This window comes from Penicillium paradoxum (genome assembly GCF_028828445.1).
Source record: "Penicillium paradoxum strain IBT 22861 chromosome Unknown utg000004l_segment0_segment0, whole genome shotgun sequence".
Taxonomy (NCBI): domain Eukaryota; kingdom Fungi; phylum Ascomycota; class Eurotiomycetes; order Eurotiales; family Aspergillaceae; genus Penicillium; species Penicillium paradoxum.
Window position 1 is genome coordinate 2,383,942 of NW_026643182.1, and position 22,418 is coordinate 2,406,359.

General features: G+C 48.5%; 9 protein-coding genes across 9 annotated transcripts; 7 read left to right on the top strand and 2 right to left on the bottom strand.

Annotated features, from left to right (window-relative positions):
• Nucleotides 1-643: 643 nt before the first annotated feature.
• On the top strand, nt 644-2,387 carry N7457_004636 (FAD-binding oxidoreductase; the record flags this gene model as incomplete). The annotated part of the gene is made up of 6 exons (XM_057175681.1): nt 644-721; nt 794-1,223; nt 1,286-1,775; nt 1,835-2,055; nt 2,112-2,208; nt 2,264-2,387. The coding sequence occupies 6 exons, from the start codon at nt 644-646 to the stop codon at nt 2,385-2,387; spliced, it is 1,440 nt and encodes a 479-aa protein (XP_057032728.1).
• Nucleotides 2,388-3,186: 799 nt separating this feature from the next.
• N7457_004637 (uncharacterized protein) lies at nt 3,187-4,664 on the top strand (the record flags this gene model as incomplete). Its single annotated transcript, XM_057175682.1, has 5 exons — nt 3,187-3,373; nt 3,610-3,683; nt 3,743-4,122; nt 4,174-4,269; nt 4,334-4,664. The coding sequence occupies 5 exons, from the start codon at nt 3,187-3,189 to the stop codon at nt 4,662-4,664; spliced, it is 1,068 nt and encodes a 355-aa protein (XP_057032729.1).
• A 2,382-nt stretch (nt 4,665-7,046) lies between these two features.
• Nucleotides 7,047-7,550, top strand: N7457_004638 (uncharacterized protein; the record flags this gene model as incomplete). Its single annotated transcript, XM_057175683.1, has 1 exon — nt 7,047-7,550. The coding sequence occupies one exon, from the start codon at nt 7,047-7,049 to the stop codon at nt 7,548-7,550; it is 504 nt and encodes a 167-aa protein (XP_057032730.1).
• Nucleotides 7,551-8,905: 1,355 nt separating this feature from the next.
• N7457_004639 (putative MFS transporter) lies at nt 8,906-10,601 on the bottom strand (the record flags this gene model as incomplete). The annotated part of the gene is made up of 4 exons (XM_057175684.1): nt 8,906-9,532; nt 9,615-10,159; nt 10,223-10,331; nt 10,398-10,601. The coding sequence occupies 4 exons, from the start codon at nt 10,599-10,601 to the stop codon at nt 8,906-8,908; spliced, it is 1,485 nt and encodes a 494-aa protein (XP_057032731.1).
• Nucleotides 10,602-11,154: 553 nt separating this feature from the next.
• N7457_004640 (uncharacterized protein) lies at nt 11,155-12,533 on the top strand (the record flags this gene model as incomplete). The annotated part of the gene is made up of 5 exons (XM_057175685.1): nt 11,155-11,331; nt 11,383-11,536; nt 11,594-11,799; nt 11,870-12,169; nt 12,231-12,533. 5 exons carry the CDS (start codon nt 11,155-11,157, stop codon nt 12,531-12,533), a joined length of 1,140 nt encoding a protein of 379 aa, XP_057032732.1.
• Nucleotides 12,534-13,995: 1,462 nt separating this feature from the next.
• On the top strand, nt 13,996-15,476 carry N7457_004641 (FAD-dependent oxidoreductase; the record flags this gene model as incomplete). The annotated part of the gene is made up of 5 exons (XM_057175686.1): nt 13,996-14,367; nt 14,452-14,734; nt 14,787-15,086; nt 15,162-15,237; nt 15,311-15,476. The coding sequence occupies 5 exons, from the start codon at nt 13,996-13,998 to the stop codon at nt 15,474-15,476; spliced, it is 1,197 nt and encodes a 398-aa protein (XP_057032733.1).
• Nucleotides 15,477-16,164: 688 nt separating this feature from the next.
• N7457_004642 (fungal specific transcription factor domain-containing protein) lies at nt 16,165-18,018 on the top strand (the record flags this gene model as incomplete). The annotated part of the gene is made up of 1 exon (XM_057175687.1): nt 16,165-18,018. One exon carries the CDS (start codon nt 16,165-16,167, stop codon nt 18,016-18,018), a length of 1,854 nt encoding a protein of 617 aa, XP_057032734.1.
• A 67-nt stretch (nt 18,019-18,085) lies between these two features.
• N7457_004643 (TauD/TfdA family dioxygenase) lies at nt 18,086-19,478 on the bottom strand (the record flags this gene model as incomplete). The annotated part of the gene is made up of 4 exons (XM_057175688.1): nt 18,086-18,469; nt 18,543-18,751; nt 18,802-19,015; nt 19,071-19,478. 4 exons carry the CDS (start codon nt 19,476-19,478, stop codon nt 18,086-18,088), a joined length of 1,215 nt encoding a protein of 404 aa, XP_057032735.1.
• Nucleotides 19,479-19,871: 393 nt separating this feature from the next.
• N7457_004644 (TauD/TfdA dioxygenase family protein) lies at nt 19,872-21,052 on the top strand (the record flags this gene model as incomplete). Its single annotated transcript, XM_057175689.1, has 2 exons — nt 19,872-19,974; nt 20,028-21,052. 2 exons carry the CDS (start codon nt 19,872-19,874, stop codon nt 21,050-21,052), a joined length of 1,128 nt encoding a protein of 375 aa, XP_057032736.1.
• Between the last annotated feature and the right edge of the window lie 1,366 nt (nt 21,053-22,418).

The window sequence follows — 22,418 nt, forward strand, 5'->3', positions numbered from 1 at the left end:
TGCAACAATATAGGTAGGGTTCCTCATAGGGAACGATTTGATTGAACCGGGTGTGACTCCCTGATATCAATTAATTTACAAAATAAATAGAGCGTAAGCTGTTCCCAACACCGAGCGACTATAGAATATATTGCCAGACCGTTGACGCTCAAAGGCGAGAAAGATCGAGTGCCGAAAGGACCCAATAGGGATTCAGCCAAAAACATGATCGGAAGCGTCGGCTCACGAATATGCCCTCGTGGCGTTGTCTCACCAACTGCACGGGGGTTAGGCCATGTTGCACTTTATTTCAGCGTGAAGATAAATGAATTGCCGTGTCTGGGCACAGAGCCGTGGTTTGATTGGTCGAAAGAGCCATTTAGGGCTCCGCCTATTAGTTCCTGGAACTGCCCACTTAGAAGGGCGCCAAAGAAGGACCGGCTCATGAACTAAAGCCTCTAGTGAACTGAGTGGAGGTGAATACAGTTTTCGCTTGATCATCCAACAGAATGACCCCATGTTGCTGGGGACTGAACCGACCGGAGGCCGGTCGCATGTCCTAGCTAGGTTGTTCGGACTATAATAGTAAGTAGACGCCCCAGAAAACCGTTCTGACCGTCGGAACAAAATTTTCTGAAGGCCTAGTGGACATCAATTTCCCATCATGCATCTGAAATCTACCGCCACAGCCTTGTGCCTCGGTGCTTTGGCCGATGTCACTCTTGCGACCACTGACACCTGTGTAAGTGATCTCCGGGGAAAGCACGGAACAATAGGAAGCGACCAATGAGCTAACTGAGTCTTCTCGTCACAGTGCACAGCTCTGGAAGCCACTGCTCTCAAGAGCCAGGTCGTCTACCCCGATGCCGCTGCTTACAAGACTTCGATCAGCTCTTACTGGGCCACCAACGTCCAGCTCGAGCCTGTTTGCATTGTGCAGCCCCGTTCAACCTCCGAGGTTGCCCTTGCTGTGACCACACTTACCGGTGCTAACTCTGGTGCTTGCAAGTTTGCTGTCCGCGGCGGTGGTCACACCGTCTGGGCCGGTGCGAACAACATCATCGATGGCGTGACTATCGATCTGTCCTTGATGAACTCCACCACCTACAACGAGGCTGAGGGCACTGCTTCCATCCTTCCCGGTGCCCGTTGGGGAGGTGTTTATGAGACTCTCGCTGAGTACGGTGTCACCGTGCCTGGTGGCCGTTCCGGCGTTGTCGGTGTCTCCGGATTCTTGCTCGGCGGTAAGATACATTCCAATGGGTTGAAACTGTATTAGCGAGGGGACTGACAGATTTGAATGCAGGTGGAAACACTTTCCACACTTCCCGTGTCGGATTCGGTTGCGACAACGTCCAGAACTATGAGGTCGTTCTGGCTGATGGAAGCATCGTGAATGCCAACTCTGCCACCAACCCCGATCTTTTCAAGGCCCTCAAGGGAGGATCTGGCAACTTCGGAATTGTCACCAAGTATGATCTGAAGATCATCGACAGTGACAAGATGTGGGGTGGAATTGTCACCTACGACAACTCCACCACTACGGAGCACATTGAGGCTGGTCACCACTTCATCAGCAACCTGCGCAACGATCCCTATGCTTCTTGGATTGGCATGTGGGAGTACCTCTCTGCTTCCGACCAGAACATGGTCGCCAATGCTTTGGAGTACACCAAGCCCGTTGCCTTCCCTGCTGCCTTTGACAACTTCACCAAGATTGCCAACACCAGCAGCTCCATGCGTACCACCAACATCTTCGATCTGACCACTGAGTTGGGTCAGGCAGCCGGATACCGGTAAGTGATTTCTTCCTGTCGTTTTCACTCTGTTGAGATCGATTCCTAACTCGTTACAGCGATGTTTTCGTCACCGGTTCATTTGTTAACAATGTCGATGTTATCGCACGCGCCGTCGATATCCACAACCGCATGATCGAGGAGGCTAAGGCCAACGCCGTGGGTGATGACTACACCATGTTCACCATGGTCCAGCCTTGGCCCAAGCTCTACACCGAGCACAGCGTTGCCAACGGTGGTAACATGCTCGGTCTTGACCGCTTCGATGATGACCTGTTCCGTAAGTTCCCCCGCCGATCGGATAATATTTTCCCGGTGTCTAACAGTCTCCTGCAGAGGTTCTGTACGATTACTCCTGGAAGAACACCGCCGACGATGCTCTGTTCCACCGTCTGGCCACCGGCGCCCTCGAGGAGTTGAACACCTACGCCAAGTCCATTGGTGCTGACAACGAGTTCATTTACCTGAACTACGCCGACAGCACCCAGGATCCCCCTGACTGGTTACGGCGCTGAGAACGTGGAGTACATCCGCACTGTTGCCGCCAAGTACGACGCCACTGGTGTTTTCCAAACCCAGGTGCCCGGTGGATTCAAGATCAGCGCTGTCTAAGCGAGAGAGCGCCCACGAATGACGTTTGTAAATTTTTATACATCATACATGACATGAGGTCCATTTTCAAGTTGCAGAACATTGTACGGAGTACAAAATACTCCGTACTCCTTACCGTCCTTTAATTCCCCATAAATGTAATGTGTGTGCACTTTGGTGGGAAATTGCCATCGATCCACTTCGATAGCCCGAAAATCCTCCAGCAAACCTTGAAACCTTCAACAGCCTGTGGCTTTGGAACAAGAACCCTACATGGGGTAATCCCTGTTGTCGATCATGCCTCGTCTCGCTTAAAGATTAATATTGCGGGGCCGAAGGATGAAGCAAGAAGGTGGCCGCATGCAATAGAAAGCGCCGAAATTGAGATGTGGAGCTTCTTTCGAGCTAACTACCGATGGCGTGTGTCGCAGATCCACCACCTATTCGAGGCCATCAAGCCTTGTGAGGTGCAGAAATCCCTCGATCGGGTCTCTCAGGCCATTTTTTAATCTATCTTGCACTTCTTCTGGAATCAGACAGGAGGGCCGAGGTAAAGATGTCGTCTGATGTACCAATCGCAGGCCTTACCGGATAGCCCCGTCCTGCAAGGTATGCGCTATTGACAAAAGGAGTCACTTTTTTTTTTATCATCGCGCCCAATTTCTTGTTGTAGACGATGCATATTGCACGAAAATAGGCTCGGCTCAGGAGTAGCTACCCAAAGACACCTCACTCTTGCGCTAAATGGCATTCTCTTCTCCCTTTTATCTTTGCCATCTGCTGCTGGTTGGCATCCTCAGTTGAGTTTGGTCTTTTTACAATGCCTGCGAATGTTGGCATTGTGCCCCCTCCACCGGGAGTGGTGGCTGACTTTGATTACTCGAATCCATGGCTATACACGACGAACATGTCGCTGATTGGTGTCGGGCTGGCCATGAGTTTCATATGTCTCGTTCTTCGTGTATATACCAAGACGAAAATCATGAACATATTTGGTTGGGAAGACAGTAAGAAGTCCTCGGAAAAAGAATCCGGAAGATAATTTACTTACCGAAAAATAGCATTCATTATTCTGGCCTGGGTAAGACCTTCTCGACAACAATGATGGGATTCCCTTCTTATGCGTTAGGATGTACAGATATTATCTCTAGGGACACAGGTCACGTCAATCTGTATGTGCACCAGCTATCCCTGGATATTCTCCCGTGTGACCTTTGTATTCTAGAAACTGACAGTCCCCCAGATAACTACCACTATAGCGGGGTGGGAATCCATACATGGAATGTCACTGCAGAGATGTTCTCCGCATACCAGAAGGTACGAAACGTTCCACACCTATCCCGATTCGAACAAATTGAGGTTGATCATTCTATTAGTGCACACTCGCCGCCGCCGTCATATACGTCCCTGCCCTCGCCTTCGCCAAGATCAGTCTCATCTTCCTCTATCGTCGCATCATGGAGAAGCAACCGGCTTATAGATGGGCGCTACGAATTATAACGGGTGTCGTGATCGGTTACAGCATTGCCATCCCATTCGCCTTGATCTTCGGGTGCAATCCTATCGCAAAGACCTGGGATTCAAGTATCACCGAGGGAAGTTGTATCAGCAGTCCGGGATTGTATATCGCTACCGCAGTGACCAACATCGTGACTGATTTGGCATTGATCTTGCTACCGATCCCGCTGGTTCTGGGACTCCAGATGCCCGCAATCCAAAAGTTCTACTTGCTCATCGTCTTCCTGATCGGTTGCGCGTAAGTTGGATAATATGCCTCTGAAATTCCAGCGACTGACATTATCACTAGTACCGTTGTGACTAGTATCCTCCGTCTCGCAACCCTAGTCCCCTTCCTCTCCGTGACGGATTTCACGTACGAATTGGCCTGGCCCCAGCTCTGGTGGTGAGTACAATCTCCGACTTGTTGACGAGATCCGCCGACCTAACCATCTCTTCTATCGCTCTAGTAACGTGGAAGCAAACCTCATTGTGATCTGTCCCTGTCTGCCAAACATGCGACAGTTCATTCGACACCACTTCCCCGGCTGGATGGGCGAGTCGACCAACGCACGCGGGTATTACACGCCCAACTCGGCCAGTGTATCCCGCAGCCGGTTCAAGTCTGGCACGTCTCGGGCTCCGGATGAGATCAGGCTCACAGAACAGGGTGGTAGTACGCATAGCCGGTCTCACATTGTCAAGGAGGTTGAATGGAACGTGACGGAGGAGCGGACGGAAGAAGACCATGGGGCTGTTACCAACCATTCCCATACTAAGTCGTTCCAGTATGAAAGCTGAAGAAATTTTGAGCCGAATAAAGTGTTTTTCCGGGGAAAGCTCTAGCAAGCTAGCTGTTCAGTACGGAGTAGTCTAGTGTATAGCCTGCATATGCGGGTCGATGGATCACAAGCGGCTATCGCTGCTAAGTGGGATCGGCGTGGGTTGATCGGCGTACACTAGGATATGATTCAGGGTGTTTTGATATTGGTAGTGGGTCATTGGAGTTTTTTTTAAATTCTTTTTTTTGATGCCAAATAGCTAAGATATAGCGTGTGAATAAAATAATCAAGATCGCCGAGGCGTGAATCGATCCACAGCTCTTGGCAGATCAGGTGTCGACCAGCTTGTCGTGCCTTCCCAAAATGGATTGTTCGAATAGCTTCATGGTCCGGTTCCAGATGGATGTATCCGATGATGAAAATCGATATCGTCCACCACCATCGGATCAAAGTTTTCCTTCAAACTTGGCATGCAGATAGCCAAGACGGTCTAGATGCTCTATTCCAAATTTGAAGCTCCTATAGTGTCTGGAAGGCTATCAAATTGAGGATCCAAATTCCTGATCGACATCGTCGCGAACCATTTGTTCCTATATGAGGACCTAAAGATAAACACCTTCAACGTCCCCCCCGAGTGGTCTAGTGGTAAATGGTCGATGGCCGGGGCACTTCTGCTGGGTGTGCTCCCCCGGAGATGTGTCGCAACGGGTCCTGTTCCACTCACCACTTCCGGCTGGACATCTGTATAGCAAAGTTCTTGCGAACACTACGCTAAGCAAGCCCTCCGCGGATTGGACCCCACCAGTTGGTCTGTCTTAGGACAATCGGGCCCCATGGGGATTCATCCTCCAGTTGGGCACCGGGCCTGAGGTTCAACGGACCTTCTGCGGGCACCTCGTTATGAGGAGGGAGGCTGTAGTTAGTACCAGGGGTGGCGATGTACGGGTGAAAGGTCGGAGAGATGCGCTCTGAGGTCTAAAGGTGACCTACCAACCGTGCACTCTGGGTCCCAATTCAAAGGACTACCTACTAGTAGGTAGGGCCGGGATTCATGGGGACTATCTTTTTTTTGATGCTATTCAGAGTTCATATTTCCCCTTCCAATTCGGGATTGTTGGTGTTTTGCCATCTAGGGTGATGCTATTCCCAGCCCATTCCTTGATGATGTCCTCCTTCCCGACTTGGTCCAACGTGATGCTATTCACAGTTACCCTTTCCCCTCCCAGTTTGACACTTCATGTTCCTTGCTCCCTATCCTGATTCTATCCACACCTCCTTTCCCCTTGAAGCTATTTTTCTTGCATCCTGTCTACCTTCCCATCTTCCTTCCCATCTTCCTTCCCATCTTCCTTCCCATCTTCCTTCCCATCTTCCTTCCCATCTTCCTCCTTCCCATTTTGATGCTATTCACAATTCCTTCTCCGTTGGACTTATTTACATTCCCTTCACCCTGATTTTGACGATTCATCTGACCTTCCAACCCGATCACGTTGGATCCCCCTTTAATACGTACTCGCTTGGCATCTTCATACCCCTAATATATTCAACACACATATTCAGGGTGGTTGAATATTTTATATTGCCCCTTACATTTTGTGGGTTCGACTCGACCTTCTCCACCTTCTGCCAATATGTGTGCGCTCACATTCTCATTCTATGACAGCTCTGGAGCTCTCACGGTTGCCTTGTTGTTTTGACATCCGATCCATCGAGCCATGGGAAACGCAGGCTCCGCTGTGGATCAGATTCGGCCGACGGGAACCTGACTGACATCTATGGTCGCAGGGCCGCTCTCGGTACCACCTTTAAGCGAAGGACGGGCCGGTTTAGTCTGTCAGATAATATTCATGTTTCGTGAAATCACTCGCTGGCAGCATGTCAATCATTGAGAATCCCCAGGAAGCAACTTTGGACACCATATCCACAATTCTAGGATTCTTCGTCCTAGTTGCACTAATCCTATTGCCTTCGTATGTCGATTATCTTTTGAATTTCCAATTACAGTTCAGGCAAGTGAAAAGCGTACCGGGCCTCATAGGATGGAGATAAGCTTTGACATCTTCCCACCTCCGTTGGAACCATGGAACCGTGGAAGGTTAAACTAACCTGACTCATCATACTCCGTACCTAGGTAGGTAGTTTCAGGAACAGACGGTCTTTACCTACGTGCCCAGGAAACTATTTTCCTTTCTGATTTCCTCGCCTTTTCAAACCCCGGCCTTCCTTTTCATCATGATCCCTTTCACCGATCATCCCCTCATGTCCGGGACCTATAGCAAAGATCTGCATGGGTTGGCATCTACCCTGATTCTGCTACCAGTCCTCTCCATATCCTTTCGGCCCCACATGCGCGCCCGAGCCTAGAAGATGGCAGGACCCTGGCGGGTGGAGGACAAGACACATGAATGACACAGCATCCGTTAATGCATGGGATGAAACCGGCCAAAGCTATCCTTCACCGAACAGAGAAGAATTTCAGTGGATTCGCAAAAGGTTTGGGAACAGCAAGATCTCGCTATCTCGATGGTTCACATGCATTGAGACCCACAATCCGCCAAAGCCGATTCCTCTTACCCTAGGACGCATGCCGGTGATGTCCGTGGAAGTCAATGAAAGCTTTATTGAGCCATTGCCCGAAGCACCTTATCCTAACCCACGATTACCAGACCCTTATCACCACTTGCGCTGTCCGCCGATGGAAGTTCCAACAGATACAGACAAAATTACTATCCTTGAAGCTTTGAAGCTGTTAGCAAATGTACGTGCCGTGGTGTATCTGCCTTCATGGACTGTCATTGAGCTTGAATACAGAGATTCACGGCTTTATGAACCCATGTCCCTTCCCGGAATTGTTGCTGGACGCACAAGCCTCTATCACTATGCAGAAATCCTCTCCTACAGGTGAATCAAGAATCTCGCACGAGCCCGAAAGCTTGATCCAGCTCAATTCGCGATCGGCTTTGAACTTTTACACCATGATAGTCATAACTAACTTCGTGAGTCATTTCTTCCCTGATGATCGTATTCTTAGTACTCCGTAGCAACTGCTATGCGAAGTCTATAGTACTCGGAGGTAGGTTTCAATTGAATTGAGTTGGCTGCCTGAATATACCTACTTTGAAGCTGACAGGAAGCACAATGCCCGGATTACTATAACAGAAAAACCTTGATAAGTGCATTTTAACCTTGAAAATCAAGCAAAAGGAAGCGTTTCATATAGTAAGCCGTGTTTGCAACCTTGATATGTCTGTTCAGTGGTCTTTTCAGTGGTCCTTTTTAACTGTGTTCTTGAAAATGACATTCGCACCGGTGGGACCTTTTATCGGGTTCTGGGCCGACTCCAAGCGTCCAACACTAAAACTCACAATCACCGCTTGTGCTTACCCTGTGTTATGAAGATGTGTAACAGCTTTGCCAAGGCCCACTATAACTATGATATATCTATGGATTGACATGGTACAAGCAGTAGGCTAGCGCGGTACACTGCTATTGATGCCCCATAACACGATATATATTTGTCAGACAAGGCCAAATAATGTCGATCCACACACTCATTGGCCCGTTCCTATATCGGTCCGAGCTTCAAATCTAGCAGGACTAGTCAAATTAGTTTGAATGTTCCCCTTCGACCTATACAACGGCCCGGATGGCAAGTCGACACCAAATCGAGCTTCCGATGTCATCAACAGGCATTTATGTGATGAAGTGGCTGGGCTTTGGGTCCAGATCTGGTTTTTGAAGTAGGAGCAATGACCAAATCGGAAGTCTTAGATATAAAGGTTGATCTTTTGGATCGGAACTGCCTTTTCTCTCAAGGTACCATAGCTTTACGATGAACACCAAGTATTCATAAGATGAATCAGAAATAAGATACAAGGTTGATGGGCTGTGTTTGGAATATGAATTAGTGCATCCGATAGATCGGGAACAGTGAGCCTGGGTGCGAATGCGTTATCTTCGGTCTTATTTATATTGGTAAAATTATTTATGTGGGTAGGCAAGAGTGAGCTCGTAGAGTGAGAGAGGCTATGTGCTTCGTTTTCAAATTGGTTTCCTTCCCTAATTAGTTTTGAGTAAATCATTGAAAGAGCCCAACGAGTGGATGCCATCATCGGTGATGACAAGGATGGCTGAATGGGGTAAAATATAAGATGATGTGTTTATATACAGCATGAGTCGAGCACATCCTCCTGGAATTATACACGGCTTCAGAAACCGAGGGCGATTGGTAGCAATCTTTTAAAACCCTTCCTTCAATGTCTAGTAAACATAGCGGAAAGAAGGGTTCTGCCTATCCGTGAGCCCAGCCCACTTGGTCTCATTGACCATGTTATCATCAACACGGCCCTTGGTCTGATCTCTGCGACGGTTCTGCCACATGTAGTAGCCGAAGAGAACAACCGACAGCATAGCAGCTGCGGCCTGTGTTGCGAGAACTGCAATCTTTGCGGGTCGATATTCCGGCGCATCCTTCGCCTGGAAGGTCTGGGGGCCAATGATATTTCCGACCGAGAACGATCCAGCAACCAGAGCACTAGAAAATGCACGCTTGGTGTGTCCTGCGCAGTTGGCCATGGTCCACTGATACAGAATTGGCAGCGTGGCTACAATCGCGTTCACGAGATAGATACCGATAAGCACACCGGCTTTGTTGCTCTTGGGCAGGAAGGATAGCAGGGCTCCCCCGATGATGCCGGGGATTGTGCAGAGGACATTCCATGCCCAACGATGCGAGGTCTTGCGGATGCCGAAGCCCACAAGAAGTGTGAAGAAGATACTGACAATGCCGGACGGCGTGTTGAGGAGGGCGGAGATTGGCCCAGAGAAACCAAATCCGCCAATCAACGTGGCCGAATATGTGGTGATAATACCACTTGATACGGAAATCTGGCGTGGCAATAATGGTTAGTACAGCGGTAGGGAGGCGGGGGATGAGGCAAGGGGTGAGACAGTGAGATGTGAGACATACCAAGATGGTGATCACCGTTAGGAACCAGAGTTGAATGTCACAGACGGCATCCCAGATTTGCTTGAAGTTAATTTCTGTGCTCCAGACTCCAGTCTGGTTCTCGCTGACATGCTCGATGAGCGCGACCTTCTCTTGCTCGGACAGCCAAGAGGCCTTCATCGGTGTGTCCGGAATGAAGAAGAATGTCAGGGCACCGACGATAGAGGTGATCAACCCCAGAACGATGAACATAATCCGCCATCCCTCGAGTGAGGCACCATGCACATGCTGGAAGCCAAAGGAAATGATTCCTCCAATAATCTGGGCCACACCAAGACCCACATACCAGATGGTAAAGCGGGGAGCTTGTTCACTTCTGGTATAATACTGACTGCTGATCAGCATCAAAGACGGTCCTACTGTCGCCTCGAAAATACCCAAGAAAATTCGTGCGACCAGCAGTCCTTTGTAGCCCTGGGCGCCGGCGCCAGCAGCAGCCGCGACTCCCCAGAGAACAACATTGATTCCAAGCCATTTTGCAGGTGGTGCTTTTTGTAAAAAGTATACTGCGAGTTTGGAGTTAGAAATATCGTAGTCATTATGCAAGGAGACGAAATGAACACACTAACCATTTGGTACCTCTGCGATCAAGTAGGCAATGAAGAACCATGTGGCGGTGTTGGAGAAGTCGTTTCCAAGGAGATTCAAATCTTTTTTAATTCCCATCACAGCCGCATACTTCGGACCAGTTAGTATTGGATGAACGTCATGCAAGAGCCAAGAATGAGGTGGTATCAGACTTACATTCAGCATAACTTTGTCCAAGAATTGCAGCACATAACAGCAAAACATGTAAGGCATTAAGTGCCAGTCAATTTTACGCCGCAGCGCAGAGAGGTCAATCTCTGGGTGTGACACCCCATCTGCATGGGCTTTGAGGTATACCACGGCATCATCGGCCTGGTCTGCATTCAGAGATGTCTGCACCGCCTGGGGTGATTTATCCATCGCAGCTGAGAATCGAGATGAAATGCACAAGAGAGAGTGGCAAGGCAAGGAAACCTAGGATTAAAAAGAAAAAAAAACAACGCAAAAGGAGGAAAACCTTGACGAAAATGCCCGAGTTAATTGGCAGAACTAGCTCGTGCGACTAAAGCATGAAAGCCGCCAGATGTCTAAGGTTGCAATCAACGTGAGACTGCGTGTGGCACTAAGAAACGGACTTTGACGAATCAGATATGCGATCGAAGTCCGGAGTACTGAATATCGTGGCTGCTTGGGGGCGAATGCAGAAAGTACCTTGTTAACCGCGTGTACTGCCCGTGGACAGGGATGTGAGAACGGAACTACGGAGTAAGCGACGCAGTAATAAATTATTACAAACAGGGATTACAAACCCTAGTCCCGAGTAGGTAAACAGAGTGCGATGTTTGTATTTTAATTGCGAGGTGCAGGTGAATCCCTGCGTCAATTTGCTCGGCATTGTAGAAGTGGAATCCATCGAGTTAAATGCCACTGTTTTCGTTCGTGCTCTACCTTACAGCTTCTTTGTTCCTCGACAATGGGCTGGGTATACAATGCCACGCCAGAGGTTGAGGCTGCATCGCAGTATCACCTCATTCTTGGGGTATGTTTGAGTCTAACTCTCTTGATGGTTTTCACCGTCTCCCTGCGCCTTTACATTCGAGCGCGAGCGGGTCGATTAGCAGCCCCAGACTATGTGATGGTTGTTAGCATGGTGAGTTCACTGGCGCAATATATAACGGATCAATGACTGATCCTGGAGCAGATTTTTAGTATCATTTATAGCGCACTATGTATTTCTCGTGAGCCCAACTACCTTCCCCAGCGCAGGAAATGTCCTTATTGTCGCAGAAAGTCGATACGGACTGGGACTTCCCCTGAAACTACGACCAGCAGCAGATTACTCGACATATACCAAGGTCAGTATTTCAACCAATTCTGTCCGCTTGATGAATATCGATGGGAAGACTGACAAGAAGCCAATTCACAGTTGAACTACGCAGGACGTCCCTTTTACCAGATCGGCATTGCAGGATTTAAGGCTTCTCTCTGCCTCAGCTATCTGCGACTCATCTCCGGAACATCTAAATCTGTTTATCGCACGATCATATGGGTTGTGATCGTCGTATCCACCTTAGGCCATATTGCTGGAGCTCTGGTCCTGATCTTTAACTGCACACCGGTACAGAAACCTCAGTATAGTCCACATTCATTTATCCAACAATATACTGACACAGATCCGGCGACAATAGGTCCAGCGAGCATGGAATGCCCGTGTACCGGGTACATGTCTTCCAGTGGGAGCAACGTTCTACGGCCTCGCTACCTTCACCATCATTGCCGATGTGACTATTATCGTGCTTCCCATTCCACTCCTTCTCGGGTTGAAAATCAGAACCGCCCAAAAGGCAGGTGTGGTATGCCTGTTCCTCCTTGGCCTCTTCACCACAATGTGCTCTGTAATGCGACTCACTCAGATCCAGCGGATCGCGTTTGGAGACGGGAATTCGACCATGCTCGTTCTGTGGGGCACAATCGAGTTCAACGTGGGAGTGAGTACTCCGTACCTGAAAAATGACCCGTCACCTGCGAACTATCGCTGATCTTCGCTAGAACATTATCACCTGTGCTCCATATCTGGCACCTCTGCTCAAGCGCTTCGTTCGCGGATTGGGTTCGACCAATGATAAAAAGACACGGTACATGTATTACTATGGAAGCCGTGCAAGGGCGTATGGGATGGACAACTTGTCCAAAGATCCACATTGTCACTTACAGGTAACTGCTTCCGGTCCAGCAATGCCTAGACGCACAGGAAGCGAGGAACGCATACTAGCCCGTCCAGAACCCGATCACGGAGGAATCGAGATGACGGTGGAGTATAGTGTCTCCTTAGAGGGCGGGCCCACCAAGTAGATGACCCGCCGGTGATTTAGCGCATTCGGGCTAGTGTTCCTCGTGTCTCGTATACTCATTCGTTAGAGACTTATAATTTAATTCCCTTTGTGATAGATAGAACTTGCAATCCAGCATCATCGACTTGTACTTTTTCATGGGCACTTCTTCTCCTCTTTTGCCCCTTGCCTGTTGTGGCATTTGCTTCCGTGGCAATAACAATAACATTGGAACAACTGGTCTACAACTTGGCAGGATTAAAGAAAAAAAACGAAAAGAAAGTAAAAGAAAGATAGACAAGAAAAGGCAAGAAGAAGTAAACATCCAAAACTAGCTAGCAAAGCCGACAAAAGCCGGTATCGCAACCGAGTCCTCAACAACCCTGCGGCCGACTGTTAGTTTTTAGTGGTTGGCCTATGCTCCTCATGGGACGGGATCTACAGGGATCATCCCGCACTACGGACGGCCGGGCGGCCCCAACGTCCGGACTTGGTTAAGATTTAATCTCTCAGACGGAATGAAATTGAACTAAACTGAAACTTGCTTTGGAGACCGAGGTCGTCATAAAACTAGACTCGAGTTTCCAGGCAATCTAGACGAAAATAAATTAAACGCACTTCAAAGAAATGCTTACACAATTTATTCATACTAGGTCGATTCAAGCCTTCTGGAAGCTACCTAGGATGGATATTACATGAATCCTACAGAGTACAGGAAGTCAATTGGATGAGGCAGAGAAAGAAGTCGATGTATTCAACCAAGTATGCAAACTTCGCTCTTTGATATGGCATTATGTAAACCGTGTGAGACTTCAACGTGGGACCGGTGAGGTTTTCATCCTATGAGACTTGATGTTCGATCTAGGTGAAACTAAGCAAGGTCAACAATGCTCTAGTCTCCGGTCTCTGGTCTATGTTGGCGATTAATTATCTCTCTCACTACTCCATATGAAGGTTAGCTACCAGGAGCTAAGTTGCGAATTATCCCGATGATGGACCTAGACCCTTACCAAGATCCACACGAATCCTCATAAAGGAAAATCCCAACACCTACAACTTCCAGTAAAGTCATTATCCAGGCAGCGATGTACGCAGTTCGTAATATAGTATCAAGCCGGTCAAGTTCAATAAATCTCACGGAGCGTACAGCTTTAGTGGGAGCAGTTCCGTGGTTCACTGAGCCCCCTATAAAATCTTATTTCCGCCCCCACTTCTGCGTTATGCGCATGAGGTACCTAACCCACATACATAGTAGGGGTATATCGGTACGGAGTACTCCGTATGGAGCACCCTGGATAAGATATTAATTTTTGTATCAGAAGCTCCACTGAAAACTCTACAAACCCTGCCATCGGTGGTGCCATGACTCGCTGTGCAACTAGAATACGAGTAGGGTGAGACAAGGATACCTACTAGGTACCTTCGTAGGGAGTAAACTCCAGCTGAGCAATAGTACTACGACTTCCCACAACACAATCCTCAACATGGCCGATCAACCTATTGTGATCATCGGGGCGGGAATCAGTGGCCTCGTCCTCGCACAGTACCTGAAGCACCGGGATATTTCGTTTGAGATCTTCGATCGTGACTCCGCTATTGATGCCCGCAGCGGAGGATGGGGTTTGACGCTGCATTGGTCACTCCCTGCCCTGCGCGAGCTTTTACCAGAGCACATTGTCAAGCGTTTTCCCGAGACTTTTGTTAACAAGGAAGCCTCGGCCCGCGGTGATACCGGTCGCTTCCAATTTTTCGATCTTAAGTCGGGTGAGGCATTGTACAACGTCCCCGCTGCTGAGCGCATTCGCGTCAGTCGGGTTCGCTTGCGTGAACTACTTTCTACAGGTGTGAACGTTCAGGTGAGTTGAAAATCAGTCGCTCCTCGGCGCTGATATTTCTGGATATAATTTCCCTCTTGATGAAGCCTGATAAGTTATTTTCAGTGGAACAAAACTCTTCTGAATATTGAGTCGTCTGCCGATACCATCACGGCGCATTTCAAGGATGGCGCGTCCCACACCGGGAAGCTACTGGTAGCATGTGATGGCGCCCGGTCGCACACACGCGAGATTCTTTACCCAGGCGTGCAGATGAATCCGCTACCAGTACAACTTCTCGGTGCATCGACCCTGTACACCGCGGAGGAATTGGGCGGTGTCGAATCTATCGATCCTTATATTTTCCAGGGTTCCCATCCCGACTCAAACGTCTTCCTATTCTTTAGCTGTGCGTCGCCAAATCTGCCGTGAGCTTGCTGTAGTCGCTGACACCTTCACAGTCCTAGATACACCGAGTAACTTCGAAACTAGCAGCAAGGACCGCTATGAGTGTCAAATCATCGTTTCTTGGGCTGACTCCAAAAACATCCCCGTCCCAGAAGCGAACGCCGAGCGCATCGCGCTGATGAAGAAGTTGACCGAGAACTGGTCCGAACCATTCCGATCACTGGTCCACAGACTCCCCGATGATGTTGAAGGGCGATCGATTCGTCTCGAGGACTGGATGTTCAAGCTCGGCAGGGAGCACGCGCATCCCCGGGCGGTGATGGTCGGAGATTCCGCTCACACAATGACGATGTGTATGTGACCCCGTTTATTTTGAATGGTCATATAATTCTAGCAATTAGTGCATCTACATCTCTAACTCCAAACAGTCCGCGGCGAAGGCGCGAACAATGCCATCGTTGATGTGTTGGATCTTGTGAAGCGTATTGATATGCAGAACGCAAGGTACGAAGATCTGACAACTTTCATTCTGTCGACTACCGAATAACTAACTTATCATCGCTTTTGTGCCAATTAGTGCTTTCGATTCCGAGTCTTTGCCATCCTCGCTCGCTGCATACGAGAACGATGTCTTCACACGAGCGGAGCCCAGCTACCGTAACTCCAGACAGGCGTGTCTCGATGCCCATGATTTTACGAAAATTGAAGGAAGTCCGCTCGTTGCCTTGCGCGAGTTGAAGTGAGTAGGCAAAAATGAAGGGGCTCTAGCATAATCCTTGGCATTCCCATGGGCCGTTTGCCATCGAGGGGAGCTCCAGGGGCCCGTTAGAAGTTAGAACCTGGGTAGGAATTCATGAAATATTCAAGTGAAGGTTTTCTACCTCGGGAGTCGACTTTGAGGCAACAAAGCTATAGAAAAACAAAAAGACTAGTGGCTTAACACATAGCTGGGGATCATATTGAAGTGTGGTGTTGATGGTCGCTCCTGGAGATGTGTATCAGTGCCAAGCCTCGGACAAATTCCTCCGAACCTCCACATATTCCGCTCCCTCTACCACCAGAACATGCGGGGGACTAATCAACTCTCGAATTCAAACGAATCGACGAATCTAATGCAAGGCTGACAAGAAATGAGCGCGACCGTGTCGAATCAACCGGCCACCGTGCGTGTCTCGCAGCGTCAGCCGCAGGCCTGCCGAGGTAAATGCCGTACATTTCCGCCGACATCCTGCAGGCGACTGACATGATGCAGAATGTACAAAGCGGAAGCGAAAATGTGACAAACAAAATCCCTGTTCAAGATGTAAACGCTTGAATTTGAAGTGCTCGATAGAAGTCGTTCAGCTCAGACGCAATGCCGTGCAACACGGATCCGAAATCCAGTTTCTAAACTCAATATTGGGAGATCTGGATTCGTTGCTATCTGATCAAATGTCGGTTGTTGCTCAAAAAATCAGGCATCGAATATTCCGGCTAGAGACTGGCCAGGATCCCCCGGAGCCAGAGGTATCCAACATCGCCTCGGCACAACAGGAATCAAATTCAACCGGGGATCGTACACCTGACATAGTGTCTCTTAACTCAAGTGAAAGTACCTCACACCAAATTGACTCCTCATATCTCACAGCGATTGAACATCTTGCCTGGGGTCGTAATTCAGCCGGCTGCTTCCCCCACAGAACCTGCGCGTGTCAGTATCGCAAAGACGGTCTACAAGCACTATCAGATAAAGGTTCTTTTCCAACTGACATCCCTAGTCTTGAAACGGCCTCGGCCTTTCCAAGAACTGCTGATGCCCGGAAGCTGATCAAATTCCATTTATGCCATCTCATCTGGCATCACAACTGCATTCATGGCCCAACGTTCCTTGAGCAGTGCGAGTTATTCTGGGAAACCGGAAAATTTGACGATCCTCTCTGGCAAGCCCTCTACTTTTCTGTACTGAGCTCCACCGTTAGTTCAATTCAAGATAGTGCGAGGGCAAGAGATCTTGTCGATGTCGACCTACAGGCAGTGCAATCTACTCACCAGCTGTTTTCTGCCATGGTACAGACTCTATACAAATCGCATTTCCTCGCCAATTTGTCTGTGTATTCTGTTCAAGCAATCGTCATTTCGACTGAAGTGGCGCATAATCTTGGCTTGAGTCAGCTAAATGCAACATTATTCAATGCAGCTGTCCGCATTGCTGAGTGTCTGGGAATCCATAAGATCCAAGACCACTCCACGAAGCTTGCTCGGAGCAAAGAAGAATGGGACGAGAAAGTGGAACAAGAAGTGGGGAAGAGGATCTGGTGTCAAATGATCATACAAGACCATTTCGCGATTCCTTTTACCGACACCTACAGTATCTCACCAATGCATTTCTCGACAGGTCGCCCCATGAATGCAAATGACTATGACTTGGTGGATATGCCGATTACTATCCCCACTACAAGCACTTACATCCGCGTGCTCGTGGATCTGGCTGAGTTAATGCCCGGTCTAATTGATGGATTCGGTCCAATGAAAGCCAGGAAGCCTACGCGAGAACAATACCAACACATTTTACATGTAGATCAGAGGATGCGAGGCATTGTCAAAAACATACCTCCTTTTCTCCTGCGCGCGGACAAAATAAAAGAACAACAAATACCATGGCTTGCTATTGCTCGACGAAGTCTGGCTATCACGGCAGCTGAGAAAATCATCATGATTCATCGACCATTTCTCTTCCGCTCCTTTAACGATCAGACGTACAGCTACACAAGACGTACATGTGTTGCAGCTGCAATGACCATTTTGCGGGAGCACGAGGTCATTGTCACAGAGGGAGATGTCTCCATATGGACCCACACTGCGTTTGCGATCACAGCTGCAGTCATCATGTGTTTTGAAGTAAATGCAACTTCGGAGAATCAAGTAGCGATTGCTGAGAGTCACAAGGACGCAATAGTCGCGGCCCGCGCCCGTCTTTCTGTCCGCGTCAATGACGTGCTGGCTCAACGAGGTGTGGCGTTGATCGATGCAATTTTTACCGATTCAGCCTTGGGCTCTACCAGCTCAGGTAACAGAACAACCGACTTCGGAGAGATACTGGCCAAGTTCTCAACTTTCACAAGAATGAATCTGGGCCCTGACACCCCTGACACATCTGTTGGGCGATTCTCAAATTCTGACTCCCAGGATGTGATCGGTGCCCATTTCACCGAGATGCAGCCCGCTTGGGATACGGCACAAGATATTGATTTCGATGCATGGTTCAGTGAAACATTCCATGCTCTACAAGATCCTCTCCAGTTCTGAGAACCGAAGGCTGAAAATTCATCGAAATCATTCTTCCATTGCATTTCCAGTCATTGATATATTTGATTTACGTCCTCACATAACCTGTGCCATTGACCCCCTCGTATTCCCGGAAGGGCTTGGGGGCAGTGGTGCTTGTCATTGTGCACTGCCACAACAATCTCCGCTTGTCCTCTTCTTCCTTGTATTTGGCCAATTGGCCAGTGATACTGTGCATGACACCCCGATTGTGGAAAATGACTACATCACCCTCTTGCCAATGGTGGGCATAAATGTTCTCAGCACCATATATCTTCCTTTGCATCTTATATACCACTTGTCTGACCTTTTCCACATCATCCATGACAGTGACATCACCAGTCGCTGGGTCTCGCGTTGTCAGCTTGTAAACGCAGCACCCATGTACCTGAAAAAAGGGTCGGTCGGGATTGAGAGGGTTCCGCCAGACCATCTAAGCAACGTCATCAGCCAATTTTCATTCGTGGACTCAGCACTTGCAGTTAAAATTTAACAAGGTGACTCACGGGATGCTCGGCTACTTTGTCCCATTCCCATTGCGATAATTTTTCAACTGGTACCTCTCGTCCGAAACTCGGGATCGTCAAACCATCTTCCGACGCTCTGCATTGACGGATATACTCATATGCTTGGGGAGCATAAGTGACTGTGGTGTTGAGGGCAAATTCCTGCTCCTGGGGGTCCAAGAGAGAGAAGACACGAGCGCCAGAAAAGACTATGGCTAGTCAGCTTTCTGCTCTATGGGTATAGATTCAGCTCACTCACAGGCTGTGGCCCCAGCCCCAATCGACTTTTCCTTTCCATCTGGGAACTTGATCTTCTGATCTGGAACGTTTGGAATGCGAATTGAGTGCAGAATGGTCACCTCACCAGGCAATCGCTCATAGAAAGGGGTATCCATGTGCCACCGGTATGGACGGGTGTACCCATTATCCAACTGCTCCTGGCTCAGAGGCTCTTCGTGGAACAATGTATGATCCTGTCTCACGAGTCAGCCAAATGAGCGATGGGTGAGTCGGACTAAGGGCACGAACAAGATGGACGACCTCCAACGCTTCCAGGCCCTCATAATTTTGGAACTTGCCAGAGCCAATGATTCCAACCTGCGGAGCTCTGGGGATCCTGCCTGCTTTGTATGCTGATAAAATGTTCCTGGGGTCGCTCACGGCTTTTTCTCCGGCGGAGTGAATGTCAGAGGCGTTGGGATCGAAAATCTTAGCAAGTTCGGGCAATACAGTCGGGTCAATGCCTTTTTGGTTTCTTATGACAACCACTTGGTTCTCAAAAAGAGCTTTTCGAAGGACATTCTTGTCATTATCAGTTAACTGGTCCAACTTCAGTGTCGACATTCCCGGAGGTAGTTGGATTTCCGCGCCGATGGCGGAGCTTTGCCTGATCTCATCTGGAAGAAGGTTGAAGGTCAAACCTGTTGCTTCGGACATCGTATGAACTAGGATAAAACGAGCTCAATTATGATTATTGTTTGATCTTTTATCATCACAGAGTATAGTACTGCCTTTAAACGGTCAAGTGAATCGACCGGAGCGGGCGAGTCCATTGATGTCTGCCACTATTTTCGATAACTACAATCTTTGAAATCCTTTTATTCTGAACGAATAATCTTCCTCCCTCTATCACTTTGATTCATTTACGATTGAGCTGATGCTATCTTTGTGGTCGGGTCAGCTATATAATCTGACCCGCGCCATTCTCATTGGTCCCCTGGGTACTATGAACAGCAGAACATTACAATATAATATAAAGCACAAGAAGCCGTCGACCTAAAGTATTCAATCCCATTCCATCTTTCAACTTCTTCCAGCAATACTTTCACAATGACTACCATCACTCTTACCTGCAAGCCTGTCGCCAAGCCCGGAGGGTCTCAGATAGACTTCGGAGCTGAGATCAACGGCTTTGACGTTGAAGCAATGACGGGTAAGCGATGTAAAATACAATATCTGTTACGATCATTTTCTAATTGGTCATAGATGAGGATTTTGAATTCCTTCGTCAAACTTTGTACGAGAATCAAGTTGTCGTTCTCAAGGGGCAAGGCAAGCTCTCTTCACGAGCACAGTACGAACTGACTCGACGCTTTGATCCTTCTGCTGGTATCTACAGCCATGGAAAATCAATCGATAAGCGCAGTGTCCTCCATGCCGATTTGACAAAGATCCCACACCAGCCTCAGGTTCAAGTCATCGGCAGCGGGTTTGTCGAAGAATACGAAGGGCTTTCCAATATCCACTTGAAACACCCGCATCACAAGACATTCCACAAAACCCCCATCTCTGATGAAGAAGACCATGATTACACGCACTTCTACCGCTGGCACATTGACTCGGCTATGTACAATCTTGACCCGCCTCTGGTCACAACGCTGCTGGCCGTCAAAGTCCCCAAGGGCCGCCGTCAGACTTGCCGCTACGATGACGGCACAAACACCACCCTCGACGTCCCTCTCGGAACAACCGCATTTTTCAGTGGCTACCGTCTCTATGATTTGCTTTCTGAGGAAGAGAAATATTTCGTGCGTACCAGTAAGGTGGAGTACGCACCTCATCCCTACATCTGGATGAGCCAGGCCAAATCCCGTTCCAACGGGTTGGGAATCATATCAGAAAGCCTAGAACTCCCAGAAGACCAGTTACCTCCCTTCGAAGATTGCAAAATCAAGGTCTATCCTATGGCCTGGAAGAACCCTGTGACTGGGAAGTTCGCAATGATGGTCTATCCCACGTGTGTGCGGAAGATCCATCTTGAGAATGGAGAGGTGCTTGACAATCTTGCTGATATTCGGGAAAGAATATACAACTTGCAAAGACGGGCTATTGATCCTTGCTATCTGTATACCCATGATTGGGAGGAGGGTGATCTGGTGCTGTTCAATAATCATGGTGTGATGCACTCTATTGTTGGTTCTTTTACGGAAGAAGAAGTGCGGGTATTTAGGCAGTGCAATATGGCTGCCAGTCGACCTCCGTTGGGCCCTGGAGATAGTGTGGCCGTTTGATTCTTTTACTGCCCTAAATTTTCTAATGTTTTTTGAAGCTCATCCTCGCCGGAGCCTGTCCAGGGAAAACTGATGAGGCTACTGAGAGTAGACCTGCGCAATGGGCCTGGTTGGGCCCGCACCTCAGGCCCATAGCCCAAGCAAGCCCATGACCCATTATGGGGCCCCATAAGGCCCCCATTAAGGCCCATTTGTATGAATAAATACAGTCTTGGCGCTCATAAACCTGCTGATTAATGACTGTTCTTTACGTATGTTTAAGTCTGTATGCTTACTGCGGAAGATCTCGGCGCCGGCCCTGATCTAGCCTAATCTAGGGGTTCAACAAGTGACAGAGTATCAAGATACAAATATATATATTTCACATAGAGAGAAGTGAGTGCATGTTTCTATTAATTTACAATTTTATCAAATTTCATAAATCTTACTTTTTATTAATCTCATCTACAGTCAATTTAGGGGATAATCTGAATACCTAGAAATACTAGAAAGATCTGCATTACTTATGTATCTGCCAAGCATTAGCATGTTTGTATTGTTTGAAGCCCATTGGGCCCCCATAAAAGCCCAGTGGGCTTCTACCCTAGGCCCATAGCCATCGATGGGCCCAGGGACCGGGCCCGAAGCCCATTTGCGGATTGGGGCGGGTTGGGCTTTGGGCTTTGCGGGCTGGTGCGGAGATCTAACTGAGAGAGGGAGGGAAAAAGGAAGAAGCTATGATTCTCTGAAGCTAGCAAAAACAAGGGACTATATAGTGCATGAAGACTAAGAAACTAGCAAACTAGCGACTGGAAGGATCTATCTGTCAAAGGAGCTCAGTCTGTCAAACCAAACTGCCTGAAAGGGCAGGCATCAGGACGTGATGTATCAACAAAAACAACAAGCATTCTATCAGCCAATCAGGTTAGGGCGTGGCCCCGAGCTGAGAATCTTGGAAACTTAAAGTGGTTATGTAATCTGGATCCGACCTTGGAACGGTCCAATGGCCCGTAGGTTCCCCAGACTCCTTAATTTTGACGTCTAATGAACAAGCTCGTGAAATCTGGCTGGATATTATGTTGAGCCTTCCATAACTCGCGGAACAGAAAGTTCGAACCATGATCGGGTAAAGTCCTCGGTTCAAGTTACCAAACTTTCACAAATCTTTAAGGAGGGTCGCTACCGTGCCAGGCGCAATAAATATCATGCAAGTGAGAGTGGATTCTTAAAGACAAGATTTCTACCAGAACAGGCTGGGTCTTCTTTTTCCCACTTTCTGGAGACACGGCCAATCTCCGGGTGACAAGATAATTATGCAAGCTCACTGGATGTGTGTTGCTCATAAACCCCAGTAAACGCGCAATTGCGGCCGTGATGTCGTGATCCC